At 44.6% G+C, this 25,824-nt stretch overlaps 1 protein-coding gene across 2 annotated transcripts in view; it reads right to left on the reverse strand.

Annotated features, from left to right (window-relative positions):
- The window catches only part of LOC137432617 (netrin-G1-like), a 377,178-nt gene that overhangs the window by 44,218 nt on the left and 307,136 nt on the right, over positions 1-25,824 (reverse strand). For both annotated transcript variants that reach the window (XR_013624331.1, XM_068124685.2), the window contains exons 6-7: positions 17,966-18,133; positions 7,720-7,854 (exon numbers count right to left, since the gene is read on the reverse strand). Coding sequence is in view for 1 of the 2 variants with exons in the window: in XM_068124685.2 (XP_067980786.1) it covers positions 7,720-7,854; positions 17,966-18,133 (303 nt within the window). In the remaining variant the exon portion in view is untranslated. The remainder of the gene's footprint in view (positions 1-7,719; positions 7,855-17,965; positions 18,134-25,824) is intronic.

The following is a 25,824-nucleotide window of genomic DNA, read 5'->3' on the forward strand; positions in this document are numbered from 1 at the left end:
ACAAAAGGTGGGGGCGGAGAGGAAGCCGTAGCAAGAGGTACTCCTGGGGGTGGGGTGGAGAGAGAGTAGTGCAAGTTGAGTGAGGAAGAGAGTTTTTGATAAAGATAGCCACCCCACCACCAGGACGAGGCTCAGGTCTATCATACCGGAGGAGGGAGTAACCAGGAAGATATATTAAGGAATCAGAGACATCTTGAAGGAGGAAAGTTTCTGTTCAGCAGATCAAGTCTGGATTGTCAGAAGCAACCTGAATGGAGAGATCAATCATGTTTGAGCGAAGGCCCCGGATGTTTGAGGTCTATGCCGTTAATGAGGAGAGAGGGGGAGCATCGAGTGCAGGACAGTGGAGGGGAGGGGTAGGGTCAGATGAAGGATGAGAGGGGGAGGTAGGGAGAGCAGTTGATAGTGTGTCAGAGATTACAGAAGAGTTACAAGAAAGGGAAGAATGAGGAGGATGAAAGGTTTGATGGTGATGGGATGAGGCACAGTGAGGAGTTGTTTGAGGGTGGGGGGCAGAGGAAAGTAGAAGGTTGGGGGAGGTGGACGTATGAGATAGAAGGGAGACAAAGTGGGGAGGAGGCAGCTTTGAGAAGGAGGTGGGAGGGGGTAGAATTTGGGAGGGATGGTTGGGGGGGAGATTTGAAGGGGAGAGGTTGGGGGGGGGTTTTGAATGGGAGGGGCAAGGGGGGAGTTTAGGAGGGGAGGGGCAAGGGGGGAGTTTAGATGGGGAGGGGCAAGGGGGAGTTTAGGAGGGGAGGGGCAAGGGGGGAGTTTAGGAGGGGAGGGGCAATGGGGGAGATTTGGAGGGGAGGAGCAAGGGGGGAGTTTAGAAAGTGGATGATTAATGAAAGACGAATATTTATAACAATTTGGTTTTATTGTGATTTTCAAGTTAGCGATCCGTTTAAGAACGATGGAGGAGGGGTGGAATGAATATGAATTTAGAGCATGTAGTGATTTAGAATTATAAGAGATTGAATATTTTTTTGAAATGGAATGAGTTGGAGAGGAAATTGAAAAAAGCCTTTTAAATAGGAAGTAGATGTTCAGGAAGTAGACGTTAGACAAACAGTAGATGTTCGGGGAAGTTTGGGGGAGAGGGGAAAAATCTAAGAACCTAGCAAAAACAGCAAAGGAAGAAACAAACTTCGACGGGGGACCGGGGAAGCCTGAGGCAAGGCCGCACACGCGCTGCAAACAGAAACGATTAATTTATGAAAGATTAACACCGAGAAACTTCCAAGGGACACACTATAGGTTCACACACCGAAAGATAAATAGTTTTGACAAAATACAATTGTGAACAATGACTTAACTTTGAAAACGTGGAGAACGTGTACAGCTTCGAAAATCTGTGCCGTCACCGTCAGGATCTCACGAGATCTTCCTGTCAAATATTATTTAAATCCTGATGTGAAGTTCCTTACGGTTGGGTGTTCACAATTACGAATTCAAAATCGTAATTGTATTCACCCAATTCCAATCATCAATTGATACTTTAACAAAACGATTAACACGATTAACGTTTAATGATTTAACATTAGGATTGAATGATGGTTGTATTTGGATATTATCAAACCCGGGCATTGCCGTCATCTATCCACTTCCGCATTCGCGGCAGGTTCATAATTGTCATCAAAATCTAAACAGTATTTGTAGAATTTCAATAAAAGCCACATCACTGTTCATATCGGTAAATATTATTCCATCGTGTTTGGAAAAACTGGAAAATTGGAAAATTGGAAAACTTGGAAAAATTGGAAAAACAATACAGCCTATTTTACTCCCAGGGGTCCGAGGAATACCCACCCAAAATATCGTTGCGATCGGTTGAGCCGTTTTTGTGGTACCTTCGAACGGACAGACGGACATTTGATGAATTATAGTAAGATGACACATGCAACACCAGCCATGCACTCTGCACCTAAATTAAATAACGTAACCACTGACCGGATTCAGACATTCAAACACTACCACTGATGCCTCCAGCCTAGTCATGACAGGGACCGGCAGGAGGGGCCGTGGGGCCCCGCCCCAAGAGGTGATGATTGGTCGTGGCCGTGGAGCGATGCGGTGGGACTCTTTGATTGGAGCACGTGCAGACGTCATTAGCGAAAGTTTGAGACTGAGGAGTAAAAAGGAAAAGTCCCACCATGTTCTCTCTCTCTTCGTTTGTGGCAGGCATAACATGCAGTCGCACGTCTCTCTCTTGGGTCGGACATTCGTAGCGAGCAGTCACATTTTCTCTGTTCTGGTTCAGACATTCATCGTGTGCGGTCGCAGTTCGTGCTCGCTCTTGGTTCGTGGCTGGCATCGCGAGTGGTGGCAGTTTGTCTCTCTCTCTTGGCAGTGGCATTCACGTGCTCGCTCTGTGCTTGGCTGCATGGAGAGGCAGACGCATCCTTTTCTCTGATCCTTCGTGACGTGATGTGACGGCGTGGTGCTGGTTTCGTGATGACTGGGTGCTGTGCCATGTGTGCCGGAGAGACCTCGGTGCTTTGTGGAGCGTGGTACGAGAAAAAAGCAAGGGCCTGAGCGCTTCACGTCGGGTGCTGGCGGTGAACGGACTTGGCACCAACATGTGCGTTTCCCGCACAAGGACTCGGCGACAGGGTTGTCCCCCAACAGGGTTTGAGGACCGCTCAAGGAAACCACGGAGTAGCAGGCAAATGCACCACACACATTTTATTACTTTCGTTATTTTCCCCTTGTGTTGTAATTGTGTCTGATGGAGGATCCTCAATATAGGAATGTTAGTACCACACATTTCTTGTTCCCTGGCATTTATTTTTTATTAAATTATTGTTTGTTGAATTTTAATTCCTTGTCCTGTCCGTTTATTTGTTGTGGGAATCGGATAACCCCGTGCCGCGTCCATCTGTCCAGGTAAGCTTGCTGCCCTCCCCTACACCATGGTGCATGCAAAATAACACCGCCATAGTTTGAGTGAACACCTCGGAGTAAAAGCTCGATTGGTCATCCGTCACCCAAGGGTGTTAATCCCGGTGGTGAACACGACAATGTATTTTTGTATATCTATTTATGTGTGTGTGTGTATATATATATATATATATATATATATATATATATATATATATATATATATATATATATATATATATACATAATTTTAAAGCAAAAACTATGGCACTTAGGTGGAATTTGTTTTGAAAGCCATTAACTTGACCTAACGGCCGGTGTATATTCCAAGTTTCAGCTAGTTTCAATGTATAGTCCTCGAGATATGAGCGCCAACACATTTTGGGCGGACGGACGGACAGACACCAACGTGATTTTGAGGGTTTTCTAAATATAACTCAAGAATGCATAAATGGACGTTGCTGAAATTTCGAACATATTACCTCAACGTACAAAGCATTTACTTCTGAAATTTTCAGCCAATTTCGTCCCGTAGAAGCCAATAAACTTATTTTCAGTCCCCATGTAAAAGCTGCATACAGAGAAACGATCCCTTATATAAAGGGAGGGGCGCTTTGCGCCTCGCTTTGATTCAAAGTACACCGCCCCAATCGCCCCATGCCAAATAAATGAATAACATATCCTCCAGCACGCGGCATTGCTGCGGCGCCTTCGGTGCCTGGTGCAGCACATAGTCAGAATTTGGAGGGAGAGATGTACAATAATTGATTGATTAATTGTGTAATTAAAATAAATAAATAAAAATCAATAAAATAATTTCTTAATCAATTGGCTAATAGCATACATAAACCACTAGTGTTTCATCCGAAGCTGTAACTTTTTCAAAATTTATTAAAGAATTAATCGAAAAAAATTTAATAAATAATATGCAGCACCATTATTACAATAACAGCAGCATTTGTGGGTGAAGCATAATTGCTGTATTGTAAAAACTAGCGTGACTCGGCACGCTCCCACACTCCTCACCACAGGTCGTTTCAGCGGGGTAGGCATCTTTAACCATTTCGGTGTCTTTTGGGTCTTCAGGACCATTTGGGGCATCCAGGTATTTTGGATCCTCTGGGCCTTTAAGGGTATTTTGGGTCTTTGAGGTGTTTTTGGTCTTCGGGGTATTTTGGGTCTTAAGGGTCTTCGGTGTCTTTTGGGTCTTCAGGGTCTTCAGGGGCTTTTGGGTCTTAAGGGTATTTTGGTTCTCCTTGGTCTTTAAGGGTCTTTTGGTATTTTGGGTCTTTGGGGTATTTTGGGTCTTTTGGGTGTTTTGGGTGTTTTGGGTCTTCGGGGTGTTTTGGGTCTTCGGGGTGTTTTGGGTCTTCGGGGTGTTTTGGGTCTTCGGGGTGTTTTTGGTCTTCGGGGTGTTTTTGGTCTTCGGGGTGTTTTGGGTTTTTGGGTATTCAGGGTATTTTTGAGCCTCAGGGCCTTGAAGGGTATTTTGATTTTTTTAGGGTGTTTTGGGTCTTTGGGGTCTTTGGTGGGTCTTTGGGGGTCTTCAGGGTATTTTGGGTCTTCAGGGGTCTTGGTGGTCTCAAGGGTCTTGGGGGAATTAAAGGGTCGTCAAAGGTCTGAGGGGTCTCAGCAGTCTTAACGCAATTAAGAGGGTTAATTAAGAGGGTGGTAATTTTATTTGAGGCAGAAGAAGACGTTTTCGTCGCATACCTATAAACATAGCGACATACATAACCATATACATTTGCTCTATTATAAGAAGATATACAGCATTACATTAAAACTCGGTTACACCTGAGCACAATGATATTGGTTGCAGTACAGTGGCAGATACAGAAGTTTGCGTGCCATTCACATTTCTCTAAATGTTTGTGGCAATTATTGGTGTGTGCAACTACGAGTGAGCCCGTTGGTCCAATGGACCAAATTTTCATTGGTCTTCACGGCCTTGTGGCATACCTGCCCGTTATAGTGCTTGAGTTGGAATAAATGCTTTGTAAAATGTTATCATTTTTTGGTTATTTATTTTGTAATGAGAATGCCATGCCATGGAAGGACCTATTAAGCTGCTCTATACACCTTAACATGGCGTGCGTTTAGAAACATGGGAATTATTCTGGATTCTTTGTAGTTAATTAGCCTAATTAAATCAGATCATGACAATAATTTTGGTAGAACTACACAAATCAGAAATTCCACATCAAAAATATCCAGTGGAACTACACAAAAAACATGTCGCACGCACGCACACACACAGACAGGTACAAACACAAACACACACACACACACACACACACACACACACACACTCACACTCACACACACACACACACACATACAATTCATCAATTTATAGCAGAAGGAACAGCTGGGCAAGTCGTTTCACCAGTTCCTCTGTCTGGCCATTAGTCATCGCGAATCTGCTGAACTGTTGGACCAGGGAAGAACGCAAGGAACTGCAGAAACTTCCAAGAACGCACGAAATGCCGTTTCTGACGATCTTCTTTTCTTTCTTTTTTCCTGGGGGAGGACCCTTAAACCCCCTTCACCCCTCCCCCTTCTGCGCTATGGCTTGGTGCACCCCTCCGTCTTGAAATCCCTGGATCTGCCGCTACCGGAGTGCCTTTCATCACCCAGCGATAACGCCGTGCAGCCCATAGAGACGGTATTGGGAGGGAGAGGTGTGCAATAATTGATTGATTAATTGCGAAATTAAAATCAATAAATGATTATCATAAAATAATTTTTTAATCAATTGGCTAATAGCATACGTCAACCACCAGTGTTTCATCTGAAGCTGTAACTTTTTGAAAATTAGTGAAATAAGTCATTAATCGGGAAAAATAATTAATCGATTAATTGACTAATCAATAAATAATTAATCGATTAATTGATTCATCAATAAATCAAGAATACCCTTTACAGCCAAATCACTTGGTCATTGTCGTGTCCAAATATCAGCTTTCGAGCTCTAAAGGTGCCTGAGATATTGCCCAGAAGAGAAAGGAAATAAATAAGTACTTAATTAATCGATAATAATTAAGTATTATCGGATTGGTGTTTTCATTTAGTATTATCATTGCCGTAATCAATTAATTAACAAAAAATAAAAACTACTGTTTTGCCAAAGTACTTTCTCACTATTGTGCCCAAATTTCAGCTTCCTGGCTCAAAGGATGGCTGAGATATCGTCCGGACAAACAAACAAAAAATGGAGTGAAAACTGAGTACTCCCTTTCAGCGCACGTCATCGCCGGGCCCCCTTCGCTGCCCGGCAATGACGTCATGCAGCGCTTGGAGATGGAATAGGAAAGGAGCAGTGTACAAAAATAAAAACGTCTGCCTAACCACCAGCACACAAGAACGTAACATCACAAATTCACAACAAAACGTTTTATCCTATTCAGTGTAACCTTTCTGGACTCCGTGCACATTGTAGGTCTACAAGTAAAGCAGCTGAGTTCCACAAGTATCCCAAGCTGTCCAGTTTAGGATGGTGCGAGGCACCATTTATGTAACGCATGCTGCATGTTTAATAATTCAGCATGTGGTCTGTGGCTTTCCGGGTCTCACCCGAGGTCGGACCTCCCTTACAGAAATCACGATATTAAAGGCTGCAACGAGTCATCAGGGCCGTGGCTTAGCCATCCAGGTATAGCAGGTTCTCTGATGATGAATCTCAACATCTGAAACTGCAAGTTTAACAATTCATTAAAACTTGCTACACATTCTTCTTCCTGCTAACGCACAATGGCTTGTAGCCAAAACCAGCATGCTACACTGCTACAGCAAATGATGCTACCCGCAGCTACTGCATGCAAAAGAAGAAGAAGAAGAAGAAGAGGAAGAAGAAAAAGGCATAATCACAAGTTTACCAAATCATTTACAGAATTGGAAATTACACTTTTGAAAAATTGTTCAAGACGAATGGTGCAATTTGTCAGCATCAGTTTGGCGCCAGCTTGGCTTGAACCTTGTACGACCAGAGAGCCCGGAGCCGCAAGCTCGAGTAAGCGTCCACCGAGCGCCTACAGCCAAATATGTAAATTCGTAAGTGAGGAGCTAATTAAATGTCACTTTGCTGAACCGCAGTTAATTAACTACCAGCAGTGAATGATCAGGACGTGTAAAATATTTTCACAGCTGTTCGCTAAATATATCGTTTTTGAAAAAAATACAGGTGTCTCCAAGAGAGCTACAGAATATCATCACGATTTTTAAAAAAGGAAAGAAAATCTTTTGTCTCCACTGACCAACTCTCGATATATTTAGTTGTAAAGCACGAGCAGGGGTACCTGGCATTGCTCAGCCTATTTTTTTTGCGGGGGGCCTAAAACACTTCCCTACTCACACGAAAGTATGGGGTTCCTACAAACTTCCTTACGCCCACGAAAGTCATTAAAAGGGGAAAAAAATATCCAAAAATCCAACTTTTATTTATCCCCCAAAAAAATCCCCAAAAAATCTTTTTTCCAAAATTTTCAAAAAATTCCAGTCCGGATGCACTCTGATGAACCTCTGAAACTTTGACAAAGATCCGTTCAGCCATCTTTGAGAAAAATTGTGACACACACAGGCACAGACAAACGTCTATCTTGTAATATAGATTATGGTAATTAATACAATCTTACAATAGTTATATAGATCATGATTATATGACAATTGTATGACAAAAACGTTTCATGGTATTGAAGAATCAAAAGGAGTAAAGGGATGCGAAATGAAGCAGGAAAAGGAAACATTTGATTGTAATTGTTCTCGTAATTGCAGCATCAGGTGACATTAGGAAAATGATATCAGGAGGTAAGTGAAAAAAATTTTGGGGTGACTACTCACGGTGACATCCTCGGTTCCAGAAGTATCCCGGGCGGCACCAGTCACAGCGGAGACCCGTGGCACCCACCTTGCACTCGCACTGGCCCGCCTGGTTGCAGCGGTTGCTGCTCGAGCCGAATGAGTTGCACTTGCACGCTGTGAAAGTGGGGTCGGGAGGTGGGGTAATGGAGGGGGTTCGGGTTCGCATTATTGGAAGTTGGGGAGGGGAAAGCGGATTGAAGTGAGCGTCTAATTTACAAGTGCTTACGTTACAATGAATGCATCAACCTCACAGACTTCGCATTCAATCGATCAAGAAGCAATGGCATTGATGCACATGGCAGCAGTGCTGCAACAAACAACCAATATGGCACTTAGATTCACTCTTGAATGTTAGTTTTATGATTTTATTTCACTTTAGTTACTACTTCCGCCACTAAAGGTGCGCAGAGATTATGTTTTCACCCCTGTCTGTCTGTCTGTCTGTTATGTCTGTTTGTGAGCGGATATCTCAAAAAGCTATGGATGGATTCAGACGAACTTTGGTGGAGAGGTTGGGTGTGTGACAAGGACGAAATGATTCGACTTTAGTGAAAATCCGGATCCAATAAAAAAAAATTATTCTCAGTGATTCTTCACCATTGAGAGGTGGGGCCAAAAACGATATAAACAAGAAAGAGCAATCAGAGATTGCAAACCCTCGCCAGGATGTATTTTCAGTGGTTTTTAAGGCTTTTGTGTTAAAACAAATATGGCGGTCCAACCACGTGAACGATGACGTCATCATTATTATTTTTTTCTAAACTAATTTATTCCTAGATTATGCTCAAGAAATTTCCTCTTGATTGAAAAGTTTTGTACTTGTCGAATTATGACGTCATAATAGAGGCACCTATGACATCTTCATTAACATATTTTATTCCCCATGGAGAGTTCTTTACAATGAGCCGTCTCAGTTTTATCGATTCAGCGCTTTCGGAGGTATAGAGGTGCAAAGTTTTTCGGTTTTTCCAAGATGGCGGCCGAACCACGTGACATATGACGTCATAATTATCATTTTTAAAATTCTGCAGGTGGAGTTGTACCTGAACAAGCCGATTTTGACAAGAACAAGACCATTCTATTTTGGTTCAGGTTTGAATCCAGATCCGGCCTATCAGTGGGACAAAAACCGTAAACTGTTCAGCCTGGTGGAGGTATGCGTTCTGCTGAGTGCCGTTCTCGTTCTTAAACATGTTCTTTGTAACAGATAGAACATTTATAGAAACCACTTTACAGTCAATAGAATAGAGATTGTGGCAATGTGAGAGGTGTCTGTAAAAATAGAAAGTGCAGTAAATAAATGAATACAGTATGGAGTCATAATACTGGAAATAATTAACTGTCATGAACAAAATGTAAATTAAACTTGCCATAAAATGTGGAGTCAGTGTGAGCATATGAAATAATCTTTATAATGTCTACTACTAAGCGACTTAGCAAATGTAAAAAAAAAAAAAATTCATTCTGAGGTTATGAGGAAGAGGGTAAGAGAGGATGTCACGCTTTCATGAAGGTTACCGAAGCATTCATGTGTGTGGCGTGATGGCAGCAGGTATCAATGTACACGGGTAACTAGAGCCTACGTATGGAGTGCTCACAACGAGACTATTGTCCGAGGGCTAATGAGCAGTTATATCGAGGCACAGCCGAGGCTTGGCAATGGAATTCACTCTATGTTCATCACAACCTTCTCTCCGACTGGAGATCGAATGTTATAAAACTGATTTCCTTCGTAATTCCAACATCATGCTTTGTTAGCCCGTCCCCTGCGCAGCAGGAGACTGGGTTTTGCAATCACCTTTTTTTCTTTTTTTTTTTTTTTTTCGTATACTGAATCGAGGCTCGTGAAAGAGCTGACAACCACGAGGGAAAGACAGCACAGGGGGACCACGAGGGAAAGACAGCACAGGGGCACCGCGAGGGAAAGACAGCACAGGGGGCCACGAGGGAAAGACAGCACAGGGGAACCGCGAGGGAAAGACAGCACAGGGGGACCATGAGGGAAAGAAAGCACAGGGGCACCGTGAGGGAAAGACAGCACAGGGGGACCACAAGGGAAAGACAGCACAGGGGCACCACAAGGGAAAGACAGCACAGGGGGACCACGAGGGAAAGACAGCACAGGGGGACCGCGAGGGAAAGACAGCACAGGGGGACCACGAGGGAAAGACAGCATGTGTGTGTGTGTGTGTGTGCGTGCGTGTGTGTGTGTGTGTGTCCGTGTGTGTGTGTCCATGTGTGTGCGTGTGTGTGTGTGTGTGTGTGTGTATATGTGTGTGTGTGTGCATGTGTGTGTGTCCAGGCTGTGACCTTTTTTTTTTACCATTTGAGCTATAGTCATCAAATTTTCACGAAACCTTTATCTTACTATAATTCACCAAATGTCCGTCCGTTTGTAGGTACCGCAAAAACGGCTCACCCGATCGCAACGATATTTTGGGTGGGTATTCCTGGGACCCCTGGGAGTAAAATAGGCAATATTGTTTTTCCAAGTTTTCCAAGTTTTCCAATTTTCCAGTTTTTCCAAACACGATGGAATAATATTTACCGATATGAACAGTGATGTGGCTTTTGTTGAAATTCTACAAATACTGTTTATTCTACATACCAGGAGAGAGTAGATCGACTCCTGATGAACTCTTCCGATATAAACCTGCGGCTCCGAAGTAACACTGCAGCGTGTGCAAAGCGACTGAGAAACAGGTGTAGCGGCCGCTTCCGTGTTACAGATTCGGCGCGCACTCTTCACACAAACGTGCGACTGAGAAAGACGAGTAGCGGCCGCTTCTGTTTTGCAGAATTCAATCTTTTTTCAAAATGGGTGCCATGTACTGTTTAGATTTTGATGATTTGCATGTGATATGATTCAACGGATGTTTATATGAATCGTTTAAAATAAAAGAGCCTTCAATTTTGATATTTTGCCTTTTCATTTGGGCCTCCCAATTGAAGCCCCACCCGTAGGGCAGGTACCGTTGCTAGTTATGATAATATATAGTCACCCGGCTTCCCCACTTCACCACCTCCCGGCCTCACCACCTTACGACCTCACTACCTCACGGCCTCACTACCTCACGGCCTCACTGCCTCACCACCTCATGACCTCACGGACCACCGTGTTTTTCAGTTTTATATATATTTGAAGAAGAAGACGTTTTGGTCACAAATGTACATGCATACATACAAACATGTATACAAACATACATACATAACCATATACGTTTGCTCCATTATAATAAGATATGCATAAGGCAAATTAAGAATTTTTTCAAAAGGTCAAAGGTCAGCATCACCTAAAAGCGCAATTTTCACCTGAAACACCTGCAATTTTAAGAATTTGCATATTGCGTCACAGAATTGGTTCACCTATGAAAAGATAGAAGCTAAAAAAATATTTTTAGATCAAAAGGTCAAAGTTCAAGGTTGTGTAAAATCACAAATTTTCACCCGATTGATCTGAAATTTAAATAATTTGCATATTTGGTCACTGAAGTGGCTCAATCAAAAACTACAAGCCGATTGTTTTTATATCGAAAGATCAAAGGTCAATGTTGCATAAAATAGTCAATTTGCATCCAATTGACCTGAAATTTTAGAATTTGCATATTTGGTCACATTATTGGTTCACCAATCAAAAGCCAGAAGTTGATTTTTTTTTTTTTAGATCTAAACCTCAAATGTCAAGGTTGTGTAAGATCACCAATTTTCATCTTGTATTTCTTTTTTTTCCCTGGTGTGGAGCCCTGGTGTTGGGCTAGCGGCTAGGGTGCCAGCTTAGGATCCTAGGATCCTGGGTTCGTAATCCCGGTCAATCGCTGAATTAACGCCAGGGGGGTTGACTCAGCCTGTCATCCTTCCGAGGTCGGCAAATTGAGTACCAGTTCACTGGTAATTCCCTGCTTGTCGTTAAAGGCGGCAAAAAGGGTTGGCGTCAGGAAGGGTATCCGGCTGTAAAACATTGCTTCAAAAAGGGGACCGAAAAACAACAACAACCACAGTTCCCGAAAAAGGCCAACCCCCGCTTGCGGGGAAAAATGGCCTCTAAAGGTAGTTTTTTTTTTTTGTTTTTTTTTTTTTTTACTGTTTTCGTTATTTTGAGCATACAGAAGAAGAAAATGTTTGAATACAAATGGACGCGGATGGGTTTTGCATTTTCAGATACTTTTTATTTTTTTGTTTTTTATACCTGTAACGGAATTTTGATGTGCATAGAACCCATTCATGCACCTGTGCTTTGCAATACTGTAGTAGAAAACCCATTCAGGTGGCTTTCCTTTGCTAGACAATAGAACAGAACAAATCTCTTCGTCTTCTTTTTTGATCCGATGGAGGTGTAATGGGCAAAATGTCATCTTTTCCTTGTTTCACAAAGTGGATGGCATACCACAATAAATGTTCTGTTGGTTTAATCCATCGTAATGACTGTTCGCAAGTGCAGACCGACAGTAGCCTTCCGAGTAAGACAAGTTCTTCACTCTACAGACTTGGCATTTAATATGGAAATTTTTTTTTTCTTGACTTGGGTTTACTTTCTTAACTCGGTATATCAATCTGGTGAGTTTCCTTTACGCTTCGGTGATTTCTTTGTCAAAAGAACCATGTCACTGATTGTCTGTCGCAGCAAGAAGTCAATACCAGGATTATATCACAGGTGGCGTGACAAAATGTACGGACAGGTACATTTGACGATTGGCTTCACAATCGGGTATATAAGGGTTGTTGCGTTCTGTATTAGTGGAAAACAACTGCTGCACGTCGACAAAAGTTATTGCCGCTTCCCCTGGAGATGGTCTGTCAACTCGACAATGCTGTTTGTCATGGAGTGGTGGCTTTACGAAATTCCGGCATGAAACAGCGTGTTATTGCTCGGCAGTATGGCATCACTCAAGGTCAGGTGTCACAGATCCTGAAACGAAATGCTCAGAGGGGTGTCCCTACTCCAATACTGAGGCCAGGACGTCCCCACAGAACCACAAGGAGGGATGATCGCCAGCTGCACCGGTTAGTCTGCAATGGCCGTACCAAGTCAGCTAATCGGCTTAGGGCTGAGTGGCAGCAACTGACTAATGTGCCTGTATCCAGAAGGCGAGTCGACCAACGACTGGTTCAAGCAGGCTATCGTGTCAGGCGTCCCCTGAGAAAGCCACGTCTGACCAGACAACACCGCCAGCACCGATTGCAGTGGGCCAGAGAGCACCGTCAATGGCAGCCAGGACACTGGAATCACGTGATCTTCAGTGACGAGTCTAGATTTCTGGTCTATCGTCAAGATGGCCGCGTCCGAGTGCGCAGACAAGTGCATGAAGCCTACAACGAAGATTGTATAGTGCCAAGAGTCCAAGCTGGAGGTGGTGGGGTGACCGTTTGGGCTGCTTTTCATGCAGGGGGCAAAACTGACCTGGTTGTTCTGAATGGAAACCTGAACCAGTTCAAGTACAGGGTCATTCTGGAAGAAACATTGCTTCCATTTGCTCGTGCAGCCTTTCGAGGAAACTTTGTCTTCCAAGAAGACAATGCACGGCCTCATCGTGCTCGCATGATCCAACACTTTCTTGCTGACCGTGGTGTAGAGCATATGGAGTGGCCTGCCATGTCCCCAGATATGAATCCGACAGAGAACTTTTGGGCAGAATTAACGCGTCAAATCGATCACTTGGACCAGCAGCCGACCTCTGTGCGTGAATTGCAGCAGGCTATTGTCACTGCATGGTAAGCGATTCCTGTCCTTACCTTGGCAAATCTCGTGAACAGCATCCCTCAACGTGTACGTGCTCTCCTGTATGCTCGTGGGGGTTACACGAAGTACTGAACTGTAATTTTACTGTCGGTAATCCCAGTCGTAACTTAACTTTTGTTTTTGTTTAAAAAAAATTTGGCTAATGTGCAAAATAAAGAGATACTTCTGGAAAACGCACAGAAGTTTAACACAGTACTGTCCATGAATCGAGTTCGATATCAGTTTACATCACTTTCAAGGATCAATTTATTTGCTTCGAAATGTCAAATGTGGTTTTTGTTTCTTTTAAAGGTCACATTAACAAAATCTAGAATAATTTCAACATAATTCCAATGAACTTTTGGTTCTAAGTCATCTTGAAAAGTAAGTTCACTCCCACAAAAAAAATATTCCATATTAAATGCCAAGTCTGTAGATAGAAGCTAGATCGATGTGACTCTAATAGTCTAATTTAGAGCTACAATGTAGAACCCATAATGATACAAGCCAATTATTATTTGCGAAAATTTACTCGAAGATTTTTCAAGTATATTGTGGTTGGTCTTGTGCGTTATTACTTGGCAAAAAAAAATTTTTTGACAAGTATGTTGATCACTCCGGTTTGTGTGTTTGTGTGGTTTTTTTTGTCTATCCGCTCACTTATACTTGCCTACAGGTAACAATTTTAAACCAATCTTCACAAAACTTCACCAAACGTTAGAGTCTGTGGTTTGACAAAATCCTATATATTTTTGAGGTCAAAAGGTCAACATAGGCCAAAGGTCAACTACTTTCTTCACACTTCTAAAATTCTCAATTTTCATCCGATTGACTTGAAATTTGAATTGGATTTACATATCAGCTAACTGAATTCAACCACCAACTATTTTTGAGATCAACATAGGTCACAAGGTCAAGATAGGCCTAAGGTCAACCACTTTTTTTCAAATTTCTAAAATCCTCAATTTTCATCCGATTGACTTGAAATTTGAATGGGATTTTCATATCAGCTAACTGAATTCAACCACTATTTTTAAGATCAACATAGATCAAAAGGTCAACATAGGCCAAAAGGTCAACATAGGCCAAATGTCTAAAATTGTCAATTTTCAACCGATTAACTTAAAATTCGAAGACGATTTTCATATCAGCTAACTGAATTCAACCACCAATTATTTTTGAAGTCAAAAGGATGCTCTACCGAGTGCCATTCTACTTTGTTCTATTTTGCCATGTGTCGCTCTATGAGTGATTTCCCATTCTGTCTGTCTGTATGTCAGTCGCCTACAGGTCACAATTTTCACCCGATCTTCACCAAACCTCACCAAATGGTGGAGTTGGTCATAAGCAAGAAGCCTATTGTTTTTGGGGTCAAAATATCAATAGGCTAACATAGGCCAAAGGTCACCAACTTTGTCGAATTTCAAAAATCCTCAATTTTTTTCCGATTGACTTGCAATTTGAAGAGGATTTGAATATCTGGTCACTGAATTCAACCACCAGTTATTTGTGAGGTCAACATAGACCAAAAGGTCAACATCGGTCAAATTTCTAAAATCCTCAATTTTCATCCGACTGACTTGAAATTTTAAGAGGATTTGCATATCTGGACACCCAATTCAACCACCAATTATCTTTGAGGTCATCATAGGCCAACAACTTATTTTAGGGATTCTGCAAGTGTCATGATATGCACAACATATTGCTTGTTTTATATTATTTATTCCAATGCAGCATGTGGCTGCTTGGCTGCATTATTTGCTGTGGGCGTGGCTGTGCAGCTGATGCAGCCCTCCCCCCCCCCCCCCCCTTTCAATCAGCTGGTACTCATTTTGCCAATCTCAGAAGGATGACAGGCTGAGTCAACCCACCTGGGGTTAATTCAATGGAACGACAGGGGCTCAAATTCATGACCCTGAAACCTCAAGCCAGCCACCTTAAACGTTAAGCCAACACCAGGCTTTCTTAACCCTGATTACACCATCTATTTACCTCCCTTCATTCCCACTTCCATCGTCTCTACTTTCAACCTCCTTTTCTTTTCCAAACTCCGTGCCATCATTTCGTCCAACAGTCTAACTCCTTCCCTTTCATGTCCCTCCACTTTCTTTACCTTTTCTCAATACTACTTATCTCAATTCAAACCACTCCCATTGCCTGCTTATTGTTTAGATGGCTTCTCGTTATCTTTATGAAGTGTATTATGATGATAATATGAATGCACTACATATTGACAGTTATACTTATTTAGAATTTTTCACAAAAAGCCAGGGTTTTTGTCATGTCTATCCTTTTGCCTGATTTTCTTTGGATGTAAGATTCGAATTTAACATATTGTGTTTCTGTGTGTGATACCACGTGGTTATGACGATTTCGTCTCCAAGTGTAGTCAATGCAGGGATTTGGCCAGGTTTCCAGCACACAATGGTCCCTTTTACAAGGCACTGTGGGGCCTTTAACATCATCAAATGGGTACTAGTGAAGGTGATATCTTGCCTACATCCTTGCATGGCATACTCACTGATGGGGTGGTGGTTTGGGTTCGGGTTTTGGTTAAGGTTTTGGTTAAAGTTTTGTTTAGAGTTCTGGCTAAAGTTTTGGTTAAAGTTTTGGTTAAAGTTTTGGTTAAAGTTTTGGTTAAAGTTTTGGTTAAAGTTTTGGCTAAAGTTCTGGCTAAAGTTTTGGTTTAAGTTTTGGTTTAAGTTTTGTTTAAGGTTTTGGTTAAACTTTTGGTTAAAGTTTTGGTTAAAGTTTTGGTTAAAGTTTTGGTTAGAGTTCTGGCTAAAGTTTTGGTTTAAGTTTTGGTTAAAGTTTTGGTTTAAGTTTTGGTTTAAGTTTTGGTTTAAGTTTTGGTTTAAGTTACATGCAAAGCTCCAGGCCAAGAAGTTGTAAGTAGGCTTATTCCATCAAGTAGTAAACTCAGATGAAACAGTTGGAAGTGACGTAAATTCCCTCTGGCGTGCTTTGCTCGCCTTTTATAGTATTCAGTTATATTTAATGACTGTTCCTCAATATTAGAAGACCTGTGAATTTAAACTTCCTCTGAAAGAGGCAAAAAGAGCCTCCTCAAGTCACACAAGATGGTATTGGGGTAACACACTTACCTTTGAGTTATCTAGTGTGAGTTTTAACGTTGACCCAACTCCAAACATCAGATGGATGTTGAGCTGGGTATTCCATCCACGAGTATTAGCCGGCGTACTTTAATTATCCAGTGATGTATTTCATGAAGAGTGGCTGAGTTACTGCCAGCACCCTCAACAAATCACAAATCCCTGCCCAAATCAGCCTTAGTTAAACGTCAGGCCTGACCAGCTTGTTTGTGAAAAACTTTAATTAGGTGGGATTACCATGCCCATTCAAGAAGTAGGAGGATGGAAGAAGTTCCTGGATTTGTAACCTAAGTTACAAAGAGTATCTTTTGCTGTGCCTCTGAGTTTTGGTGTTGCATTTCCTTTCTCTTGCAATTTTGTTTATGTTATGATACTGGCACAGTGGCACACAATGATCAAGCCGTTTTGAAAGGCATCATGGGATCCTTAATGTCCATGGCAAATGCTATCAGACTGGAAACAAGATTTAATGTCCTTCTGTCGGACAGTGTACTTACTGGTTGATGTATTATGACTGTCTGTGAAGTACCAGGATGACAGCTTACAGTGGGTTAGTGAATCAAACTCTAACTCAAAGAAGAGTCAGCTACCTCCGAGCCATCAGAGTTCAGCTACATCTTTCCTTTCAGATAAAAATACAGGGTTTTTTTAATGCGTGGGCCAAGGCGCATAGTAGAGCGCACACACACACACACACACACACGGACATATGGACGAGACAAACACTTAACACAGCCACTGAGCTTGGGGGAAGTGCCGTCACTGCCATCACTTCCCGGGATACTCTGGGTACCAGTGACGTCATAACAATGGCGCCACTTTTCTCACCATACTCAGTGGGGCATTTCCTCAAGAGGAATTTCCTCCTCCCATGGATGCCAACTGAAGGGGATTGTCCATGACCTATCCTTTTCAAACAAGGAAGCAGCACGTAACATTTTTAAAGTCGTTGGTATGACTTGAACCAGTCCAAACCGGATGGGTGATTTTTAGGAGACACCATCTCCTTACTGGATGTCCAAGTTGGCTCCCAACGGGAGCTCATCCACCCTTTGCCAGGTGTTGTTTTTGGTCTTGGCATGGTGTCACAGTCACCCTCCCCACTAGAAAAGCCAGTGAGGGGTGTTGGTTTAGTCACGGACAACCCGACCATGCGGCAGGTAGCACTGGGTTACATTACATGTTACCAGTGGCAGTCCCAAAAGACTGACCTGACCAGATCAGGTTATAGTTAGGGTTATACCATAGAGTTAGGCTAATAGGCGGTGATATGTGACCACAGTTACCTTCGTGGAAGATGTGTGTGTGTGTGTGTGTGTGTGTGTGTGTGTGTGTGTGTGTGTGTGTGTGTGTGTGTGTGATTTATGACTTCAAAACACAAGAAAGAATGACTGACCCACACAAACGTCGTGGTGGTATATTGAGAGCGACGAATTGTTGAAGAACCCTTGGCGACAAAATTGGCAGTGACGACCTCGGGTGTTGTGCTCACATCCGATGCACACAAAGGCTTTGAGCTGTGCAATGTAGCTGCATCGCCTGGAGTGCCCGTTGCACTTGCAGTCTATGTCCAGAAGAACGATATTGGAAATAGTGGGCAGATTCAGGGTGGAGATAGGAAGGGGGAAGAAGAGACAGCAAGCTGTATAAAAATATACTGTGGAACTGTACGAGGGAATTCAGAATATTCAAGAAACAAGATAATCATATTGAAGGAGACACTAACCATTTTTTGTGTCAATATATTTTACTGACATCACAGTTTCATGAGCCAAGATAACAATTGTAATAAAGTTGAGTGTACCTTAGCTTTATTGCAATTACTCTATTTGTTCATCAAACTGTGATGTCGGTAAAATATGGGTTTTCGAATTGCTCCTAAAGCCACATCTTAGCTGCTTCAATCACTTGCTACACACATCAATCATCAGTGAATCAACAGCTACACAGATGGGCCTTTAAATGTCAAACTGATCATCATCATTTGTCCTTGATGGCCTGCTGTAATTTTTGCATGAGGTTGGCATAAACATTATCCTGTGATTGTAGTTTTGTGAGACATGTGGTCAATCAACAAGATTTTCTTGACTCACAAAAAAACTAATGTTCATAGAACACCTTAACCCACACAGCCTGAGAAAAAGGACATGGGGAAGGTTACCCCTCCCTTTGAGAAAAAGATGCACTCAACGGACATTTTTGATGAAGTGAGATCAGGGGTTGCGTTGTTGAGGATATGCAGAAGAAAGTGTGAGTGGGAATAGAGAGTTGGAGTGGGAGAAAGGGAGCTAACAAGGGACAGACTTGGGAAAGGTGGGAAAGAGTTGAGGCTTTGGGAGGGTCCTGCAGACTTGGGAAAGGTGGGAAAGAGTTGAGGCTTTGGGAGGGTCCTGCAGACTTGGGAAAGGTGGGAAAGAGTTGAGGCTTTGGGAGGGTCCTGCAGACTTGGGAAAGGTGGGAAATAGTTGAGGCTTTGGGAGGGTCCTGCAGACTTGGGAAAGGTGGGAAAGAGTTGAGGCTTTGGGAGGGTCCTGCAGACTTGGGAAAGGTGGGAAAGAGTTGAGGCTTTGGGAGGGTCCTGCAGACTTGGGAAAGGTGGGAAAGAGTTGAGGCTTTGGGAGGGTCCTGCAGACTTGGGAAAGGTGGGAAAGAGTTGAGGCTTTGGGAGGGTCCTGCAGACTTGGGAAAGGTGGGAAAGAGTTGAGGCTTTGGGAGGGTCCTGCAGACTTGGGAAAGGTGGGAAATAGTTGAGGCTTTGGGAGGGTCCTGCAGACTTGGGAAAGGTGGGAAAGAGTTGAGGCTTTGGGAGGGTCCTGCAGACTTGGGAAAGGTGGGAAAGAGTTGAGGCTTTGGGAGGGTCCTGCAGACTTGGGATTTTTGAGGGGGAGACTATGGGAGAACAGATAGTCGGGGTGCGTATCAGAGAAGGGACAGCGAGCTGAGAAGGGAGTGGGGGCAGGGGGGTTGAGGACTTGGGGTGGGGAGGTTTTCAGCTTAAGGGTTGAGGATTTTGGGCTGGGACCTGTGAGGGTTTGAGGACTAGAGGAAGAAAGGGATTCAGGACTTGGTCACATTTTACAATTCGCGGAATTTCAGCAGGTACCTGATATTATACTGTCAAAGGACATTCCTGACAAACTCCCGAAATATCCCTAACAACAGCCCAGTGGAACCAGGTTATCTGCTAGTTGCATTGTCCATAACTAAAAGAAGAAGCTTGTTGATCTTCCTTTTCCGGTTTCCTGGTTGGCTCTCCTAGTCCTCCGAGTGATGTGATTCCAAAAAGCTAAGTAATTGTTCTGAATTTTTCTGTGCTGCCATTGATGTATGTTCTCTCGTTGCGTCGATTGTTCTTCATACTGAATGTTCTTTCCTGTGTATTGTTCCATGCTTACTCTATTTATTCCAATCCTGCATCTCAGGCTCAGATAGTTTTGGCCCTCCCCTTTTCTTGTCACATCCCATCTGTCCCATTTTCCATCGTCTTCTTGGTGTGTTTAATTTAGCTTGTGTTCAGCTCGTTCACCCCCATGTGTCCTTCTCCCCCTCCCATTGATCTCACTCTCATTCTCACTTTGCTGTTGGTGTTTCCCCCTTTCCATTTTGTTCCCTTACATTCTGCTCTGGCTCTTCCAGGAGCCTAGATAATGTGCTGTAGACAGGAAGAAGGAAAAAAACCTCCGTCCGTGTGTCACACGAAGAAGAAGTGGGACCTCGATCTTTAATGTAACTGTTATTGCTGTCGTAGAATAATAAAAATGGGACCGTTGGAAAGCTAATAATCTATTTACTTGCAACAAAAATGTGTCTGTTTAATCATAAAATGCCCGTTTTAAAATCCCTCTTTCTAGGATTGAAGAAGAAGGAGCAGCAATGGGAGCTTAATGCAATGGTTCCAACAGTAATATTAATTATTCTACAACAACAGGAACACTTTAGAGTTTAGAATGACACGTACGAAGCACACAAAATTATATAAAGCAATATTTCTCGAAGCAATAGAAAGAAAGAAATAAAAGTACATGGATGTAGCACAAAAATAACAACAATTGCAGCCACCACGACAGCAGCAGCAACAACTAAGTGTTATAAAAGATCAATTTTTCGCACTTTTCACTTCATTTTACATCGTCATTGACATTCACATAGAGACATGCAACATGGTGGTGAAGTACAAGATGCTGTCTGTTGATGAAACCTGTCAGCGAAGCGATGGGTATGCACACCTAGTACATCTGAAACTAGAACGGCACTTGGTAGAGCACGTACCTCCGCCAGGCCAGTTTACATTTTGTAGTGCACTGATAGGTCGGATCTGCATCCGTACCTTCACCAAAATCTAATCAACTTGGTTTTGTCACCTACCCAACTCATCCAACAAGTTTCGTCACAAGTCGTCCACAACTTAAAATATACAAGTTATATAATGTGAAAGCATAACCTCCATCCAATTTAGGTGGCGGAGTAACACTAGCCCATGTCCGATGGCGTACTTGTATAACAAACGTAAGTATTGTTGCGAATATGGAATTTGGCCTCCATATCCGCTTGTAAATATTCCCCTATTTTCTCCAATACTCCCCAACTTTCCCCGATCCCCCATTCCCTAGTCCCATTGCATGTAAATAACAATCAGTAGAGCCGACCTTCCCCTTATTCCCCCATTAAATGTCGTGCCCAGGTCCACCGCACCACAGGTAGACAACTTTCGGACATCTTCCTAGTTATTCTTATTCTATGTCAGTTAAGGCCTCGTCTCCATTAATTATGACTCTTCGTTGCACCAGAATGTGATTATATGGCATCAGTAGTGAGTTTAGGACCTTTCCCATACCTCCTCCCATCTTCTTCCCCAAACAACAACAATTACAACAACAACAGAGGAGATGGCGGCGGAGCGGGGGAGGATGCGTCCTCACACCGGCTCGATTAGCTCCAGACCATGCGCTCCACGGGGTTACCCCGAAGGGGCTGGCTGTCAGCTCCTCGTCAGGGGCGGAGCCAGTAACCCCCCCCCGCACGCACCCAATGAGAAGCAACGTGCCGATTCCACGAGGCGGAGCTAACGAGCCGAGGGCGTGTCACTGTCACTCCCCGCCGGAGATACGCAGCCGCTTGCCGGACGTGACGTAAGATGCGCCTCAGCTTGGAGACTGGAGAGAGAAGCCACCGCCACCCCCAGCGCGACGATACCTCCCCGCATCTCTGGACCGGACCGAGTCGATTCTGCCTTGAGCCAAGAGTGCACCTTGAGCCATCGCGACCTGCCTTTCCTTTTCATCAACCCCCGTGTGAGTCAGCATTTTGTCCCGTGTGTCTGTCGTCTGTCCGGGGTTAATATAAGAGTGTGTCTAAGTGCCTGTCTTCCTGTAATATACCTCTAGCCCCTGTAATCTAACCTTTTTCCGTACGAATATACTTGAGAATCGAAACGTTGGTGTCGTATTGTGTGATTGTAATCCAGCCGGGTGTCTTCTTTTTCTTATTGAGCCAGCGTAGCGCGACTTCGTCAACGGCGAGTATAGTCGGGTAATTTGTGTGGACACGACGGCCATTCCGCTCGGCCCACTTTAACATCAAAGTCGTGTCTGTAACAATTGGTGTCGGGAGTGAGATTCGAGGCCCGACCAAATTTTGAAAAAAAAAAAAAAACGAATAGAGGAAAAAAAAAAATTTGGTCAAAATTTGGAGCGGCCGAAATTTGTTTTGTTTTACGAAACTCGAATTTTGCAAGTCGCGCTATGGCGGATCAAGACGGCTGGGGTCCGGTAGGGGAGAGTGAGGCAGGGTCGGTCCAGGACCAAATTGAGGGACGTGAGGAGAGCGAAGCAGCGAGGGTAGCAGACGCGCAAAATGGCGCCTCGCTGGTCACCGCGCCCGTGACCGTGGCAGCGCCCCTGGTGGATCCGAACCTTTTTATGTTGCAAATGAGGGCCCTTATGGAACGAATGGGAGACCAAATTGTGGGAATGAGGGCTCAGGGTGAGCGATTAGAGGGCCAAATGGGGGTAATGGGGAACCGGATGGATGCTCAGGGTGAGCGATTAGAGGGCCAAATGGGGGTAATGAGGGACGAAGCGAGGGGTACTGGTGAGGGGTTAGACAAGAAATTTGGGAAGTTAGACAATAATTTTGAGGAGTTAGACAAGAAATTTGGGAAGTTAGACAATAATTTTGAGGAGTTAGACAAGAAATTTGGGAAGTTAGACAATAATTTTGAGGGGTTAGACAACGGGATAAAAGAGGTGAGAAATGGGTTAATGGGGGTAGAAAACAGAATGGCCGCTCAAGAGAATCAAATGGAAGGGATGCAAAAGGGGTTAGAGGGGTTAGAAAACAGTATGGAAGGCAAATTGAGGGACATGAGGGACCAAGCGGAAAGGGAAGTTAAACAAATGGAGCAGCAGATAGAGGGGGTCAGAGTGGGGGTAGAAACCAAACTGGATGCTCACAGGGAGGAAATGGAGCAGATGAGGGTGGCATCTGGGCAGGAGATGCAAGTGATGGGAGAAGAGATCAGAAGAGGAGTGAGTGAGGAGGTCGGAGGAGTGCGCGAGGAGGTGAGGCACTGTGAGGAGCACATGGAAAAGGAGGTGAGAAAGGGGACTGTAAAGTTACAAGGGGGCATAGAGGACCTGACGCAGGAGGTGGAGCAGCTGACGGTGGGACAGACGGAGTTAGTGGAGCAGGTTCAAAGGAACACTGCGGTATTAGGAGGTTTAAAGGCGACACAGAAAGAACTAAAAGATGACTTGGTAGCGACGAAGAGGGAATGTCAGATGGTACGTGAGGGACTGACAACGAGGTTGGACGAAGTGATAGAGGTTATGGAGACGAAGGACCGGCAGGTGAGGACGCACATGGAAACGGTCAAGGTAGCCTTGGAGGACGAGCTTGAGGAGACGTACCGGGGAATAAAAGAGGTGAAGCACAAATTAGAAGAAGTGGAAGAAGGGATGAGTGAAATTAAGAAGCGACGGAGAGGGGATAAGAAGGAGATAAAGGAGGAGATAAAAGAATTGGTCCAAAGTCTGTGTTTGGATCGTGATGATGTGCTCATTAACCGGATGAGGGATTCGCAGGTGATGGAGGAGAAGCGAAGAGGAAGAGGACCCGGTGTAAGTGGTGACCAATATGGTCGTGCGTATGATGCGCCAGGGGATTTAATAAGCTTGGGGGTCGAGATAGACCCGGGTGGTCGTGAGAGGCCGTTGGTGAAGTGTGCGACAGGTCTGGTGTGCGAAAGAGGAGGTGTGCGAGAAAGTCCGACTCTGGGGTGTGTGAGGAAAAAGTGCGTGCCAAGGAGTGAGGGTGCTGGCGAGAGTGAGTCGGTCGTAGCGCGTGTGCGAGGGAGCACGTGGAAGCGCGGGGTGGTGAGTGTTACAGAGGGTGTGACGGGAGAGTGTGCGCAAGAGTGTGCGCGAGAAAGGTGTGTGACGGACAGGTGCATGAGGAAAGAGTGCGCTGTCAGAAGTAAGGAAGAGTGTCCACCTGTGGTGAGTGTTACAGAGGGTGTAACGGGAGAGGGTGCGCGAGAAAGGTGTGTGACGGACAGGTGCATGAGGAAAGAGTGCGCTGTCAGAAGTAAGGAAGAGTGTCCACCTGTGGTGAGTGTTACAGAGGGTGTAACGGGAGAGTGTGCGCGAGAAAGGTGTGTGACGGACAGGTGCATGGGGAAAGAGTGTGCTGTCAAGAGTAAGGGTGAGTGCGCTGTCAGGAATGGAGGTGAAAGTAGTGAGAGTGACATGGAGCGTGAGTTAGTTGTGACAGGTGAGCGAGGATGTACACCTGGGATGGAAGGATGCACACCTGGAATGGTAGAGCGTGAGTGGGAATGCACGCTGGAGTTGGTGGTGAGGCACGTGGTTGGGTGTGCGAATGAGAGCACACCTGTGATTGTCACAGAGGAGGTGACTGAGGAGGGGGCGCGAAGAGGTGTATTGGTGAGGTGTGCTACGAACGAATGTGTGCCAAAATGTTCGGTGGTCAGGTGTGTGACCAAAGCTGTGAGTGGAATGGGTGTACCTGGGTGTGTAAGGAAAGGTACGAGGAGCATGGGCACGGCTGGATGTGTGAGCAAGGAACGGGCTGCGGGGTGTAAGCGTCCAGGTGAAGCATCGACGTTACACGGGTTAGAGGTTAGAGCGACTTTTAGCCGAAGCAGGCCCTCGGTGCGTGCCGGGCCTCGCTTTGAACGGCCGCGTCCAGGCTCCACTAGGCGGAGCTGGCAGCCCGATAGAAAGGGTCGTCATGGCGACCACTTTTTGGTGAGACGTGCCGGCAGGTCGAGAGCGGGACATTGGATGGCTCCGTGCCGAGATGGTGCGTGGGATCTCGGCACGGGTAAGCCCCCGTCCCTGCCCCGAATGCCGGACGCATCCAGCCGCCGGCACAAAACAACCAGCATCCATTGCTTGGCTTTACGAAGCCGGGCTTTGGACAGGAATTGGCGCACCGAGAGGCAGTAGTGAGTAGACTGGGTGATGAGGTTAGTGTTTTGGCCCCGAAAGTAGAAAAAGGCGAAATTTGATGATTGGCAAAGGATTGGCAGAGTGATGATTGGTAATGGTACAGTGATTGGCAGATGATTGGCAAATTTTTGATTTGTTGAAATTTGATGTGCAAAATTGGTAGTGAGAGACCCCCGATGTGGTGGGATGGCAAATCCACCATCCCTCACAGTGGGGGCAAAGGAGCAATAGCTTATGGGGTGTATGGCAGTGAAAACTAGCCCGGGTGGGTTAGGATATTGTGTGTAGGGATCTAGAGAAGATGACCTTAGGTAACGTTAAGGTTAGTTAGTGACTGATACCTGTAGTGGGGACGCAGGTAGATTAGTGTGGATTATAATGACGAGGGAGCGCAATAGTTAAAGGGACGACTGGGAAGCGCAAGTTTCAGAAGGGAGTAGTTAGCTGAGATGATGCCGTGTGAGTGAGAATTGAACAGGTGTGATTGCACAGGTGTGCAACTGGACAGGTGTGATTGCACAGGTGTGCAACTGGACAGGTGTGTGGAGCAGTGTGTGAGTAATGAGTGTTGTGGATCAGCGCGAATGCGCTTGGGGAGAGAAGGGTGCAGGTGGCACCAGGTGTGAGAGCACAGGTGTGCAAGTACAGGTGTGTGGAGAGAGTTGGAGTAAGTGGTATGGAGTGGTGTGCATGGTGCGAAGGTGTGGATGGGGGAAGAGTGGACCCCTTTCACGAGTACCCGGGGCGGGTAGTGTAAGTGTTAGGTAGAGGGTGCAGGTAAATT

The sequence above is a fragment of the Myxine glutinosa genome, chromosome 8 (assembly GCF_964187855.1).
Source record: "Myxine glutinosa chromosome 8, kmMyxGlut1.1, whole genome shotgun sequence".
Lineage (NCBI taxonomy): Eukaryota > Metazoa > Chordata > Myxini > Myxiniformes > Myxinidae > Myxine > Myxine glutinosa.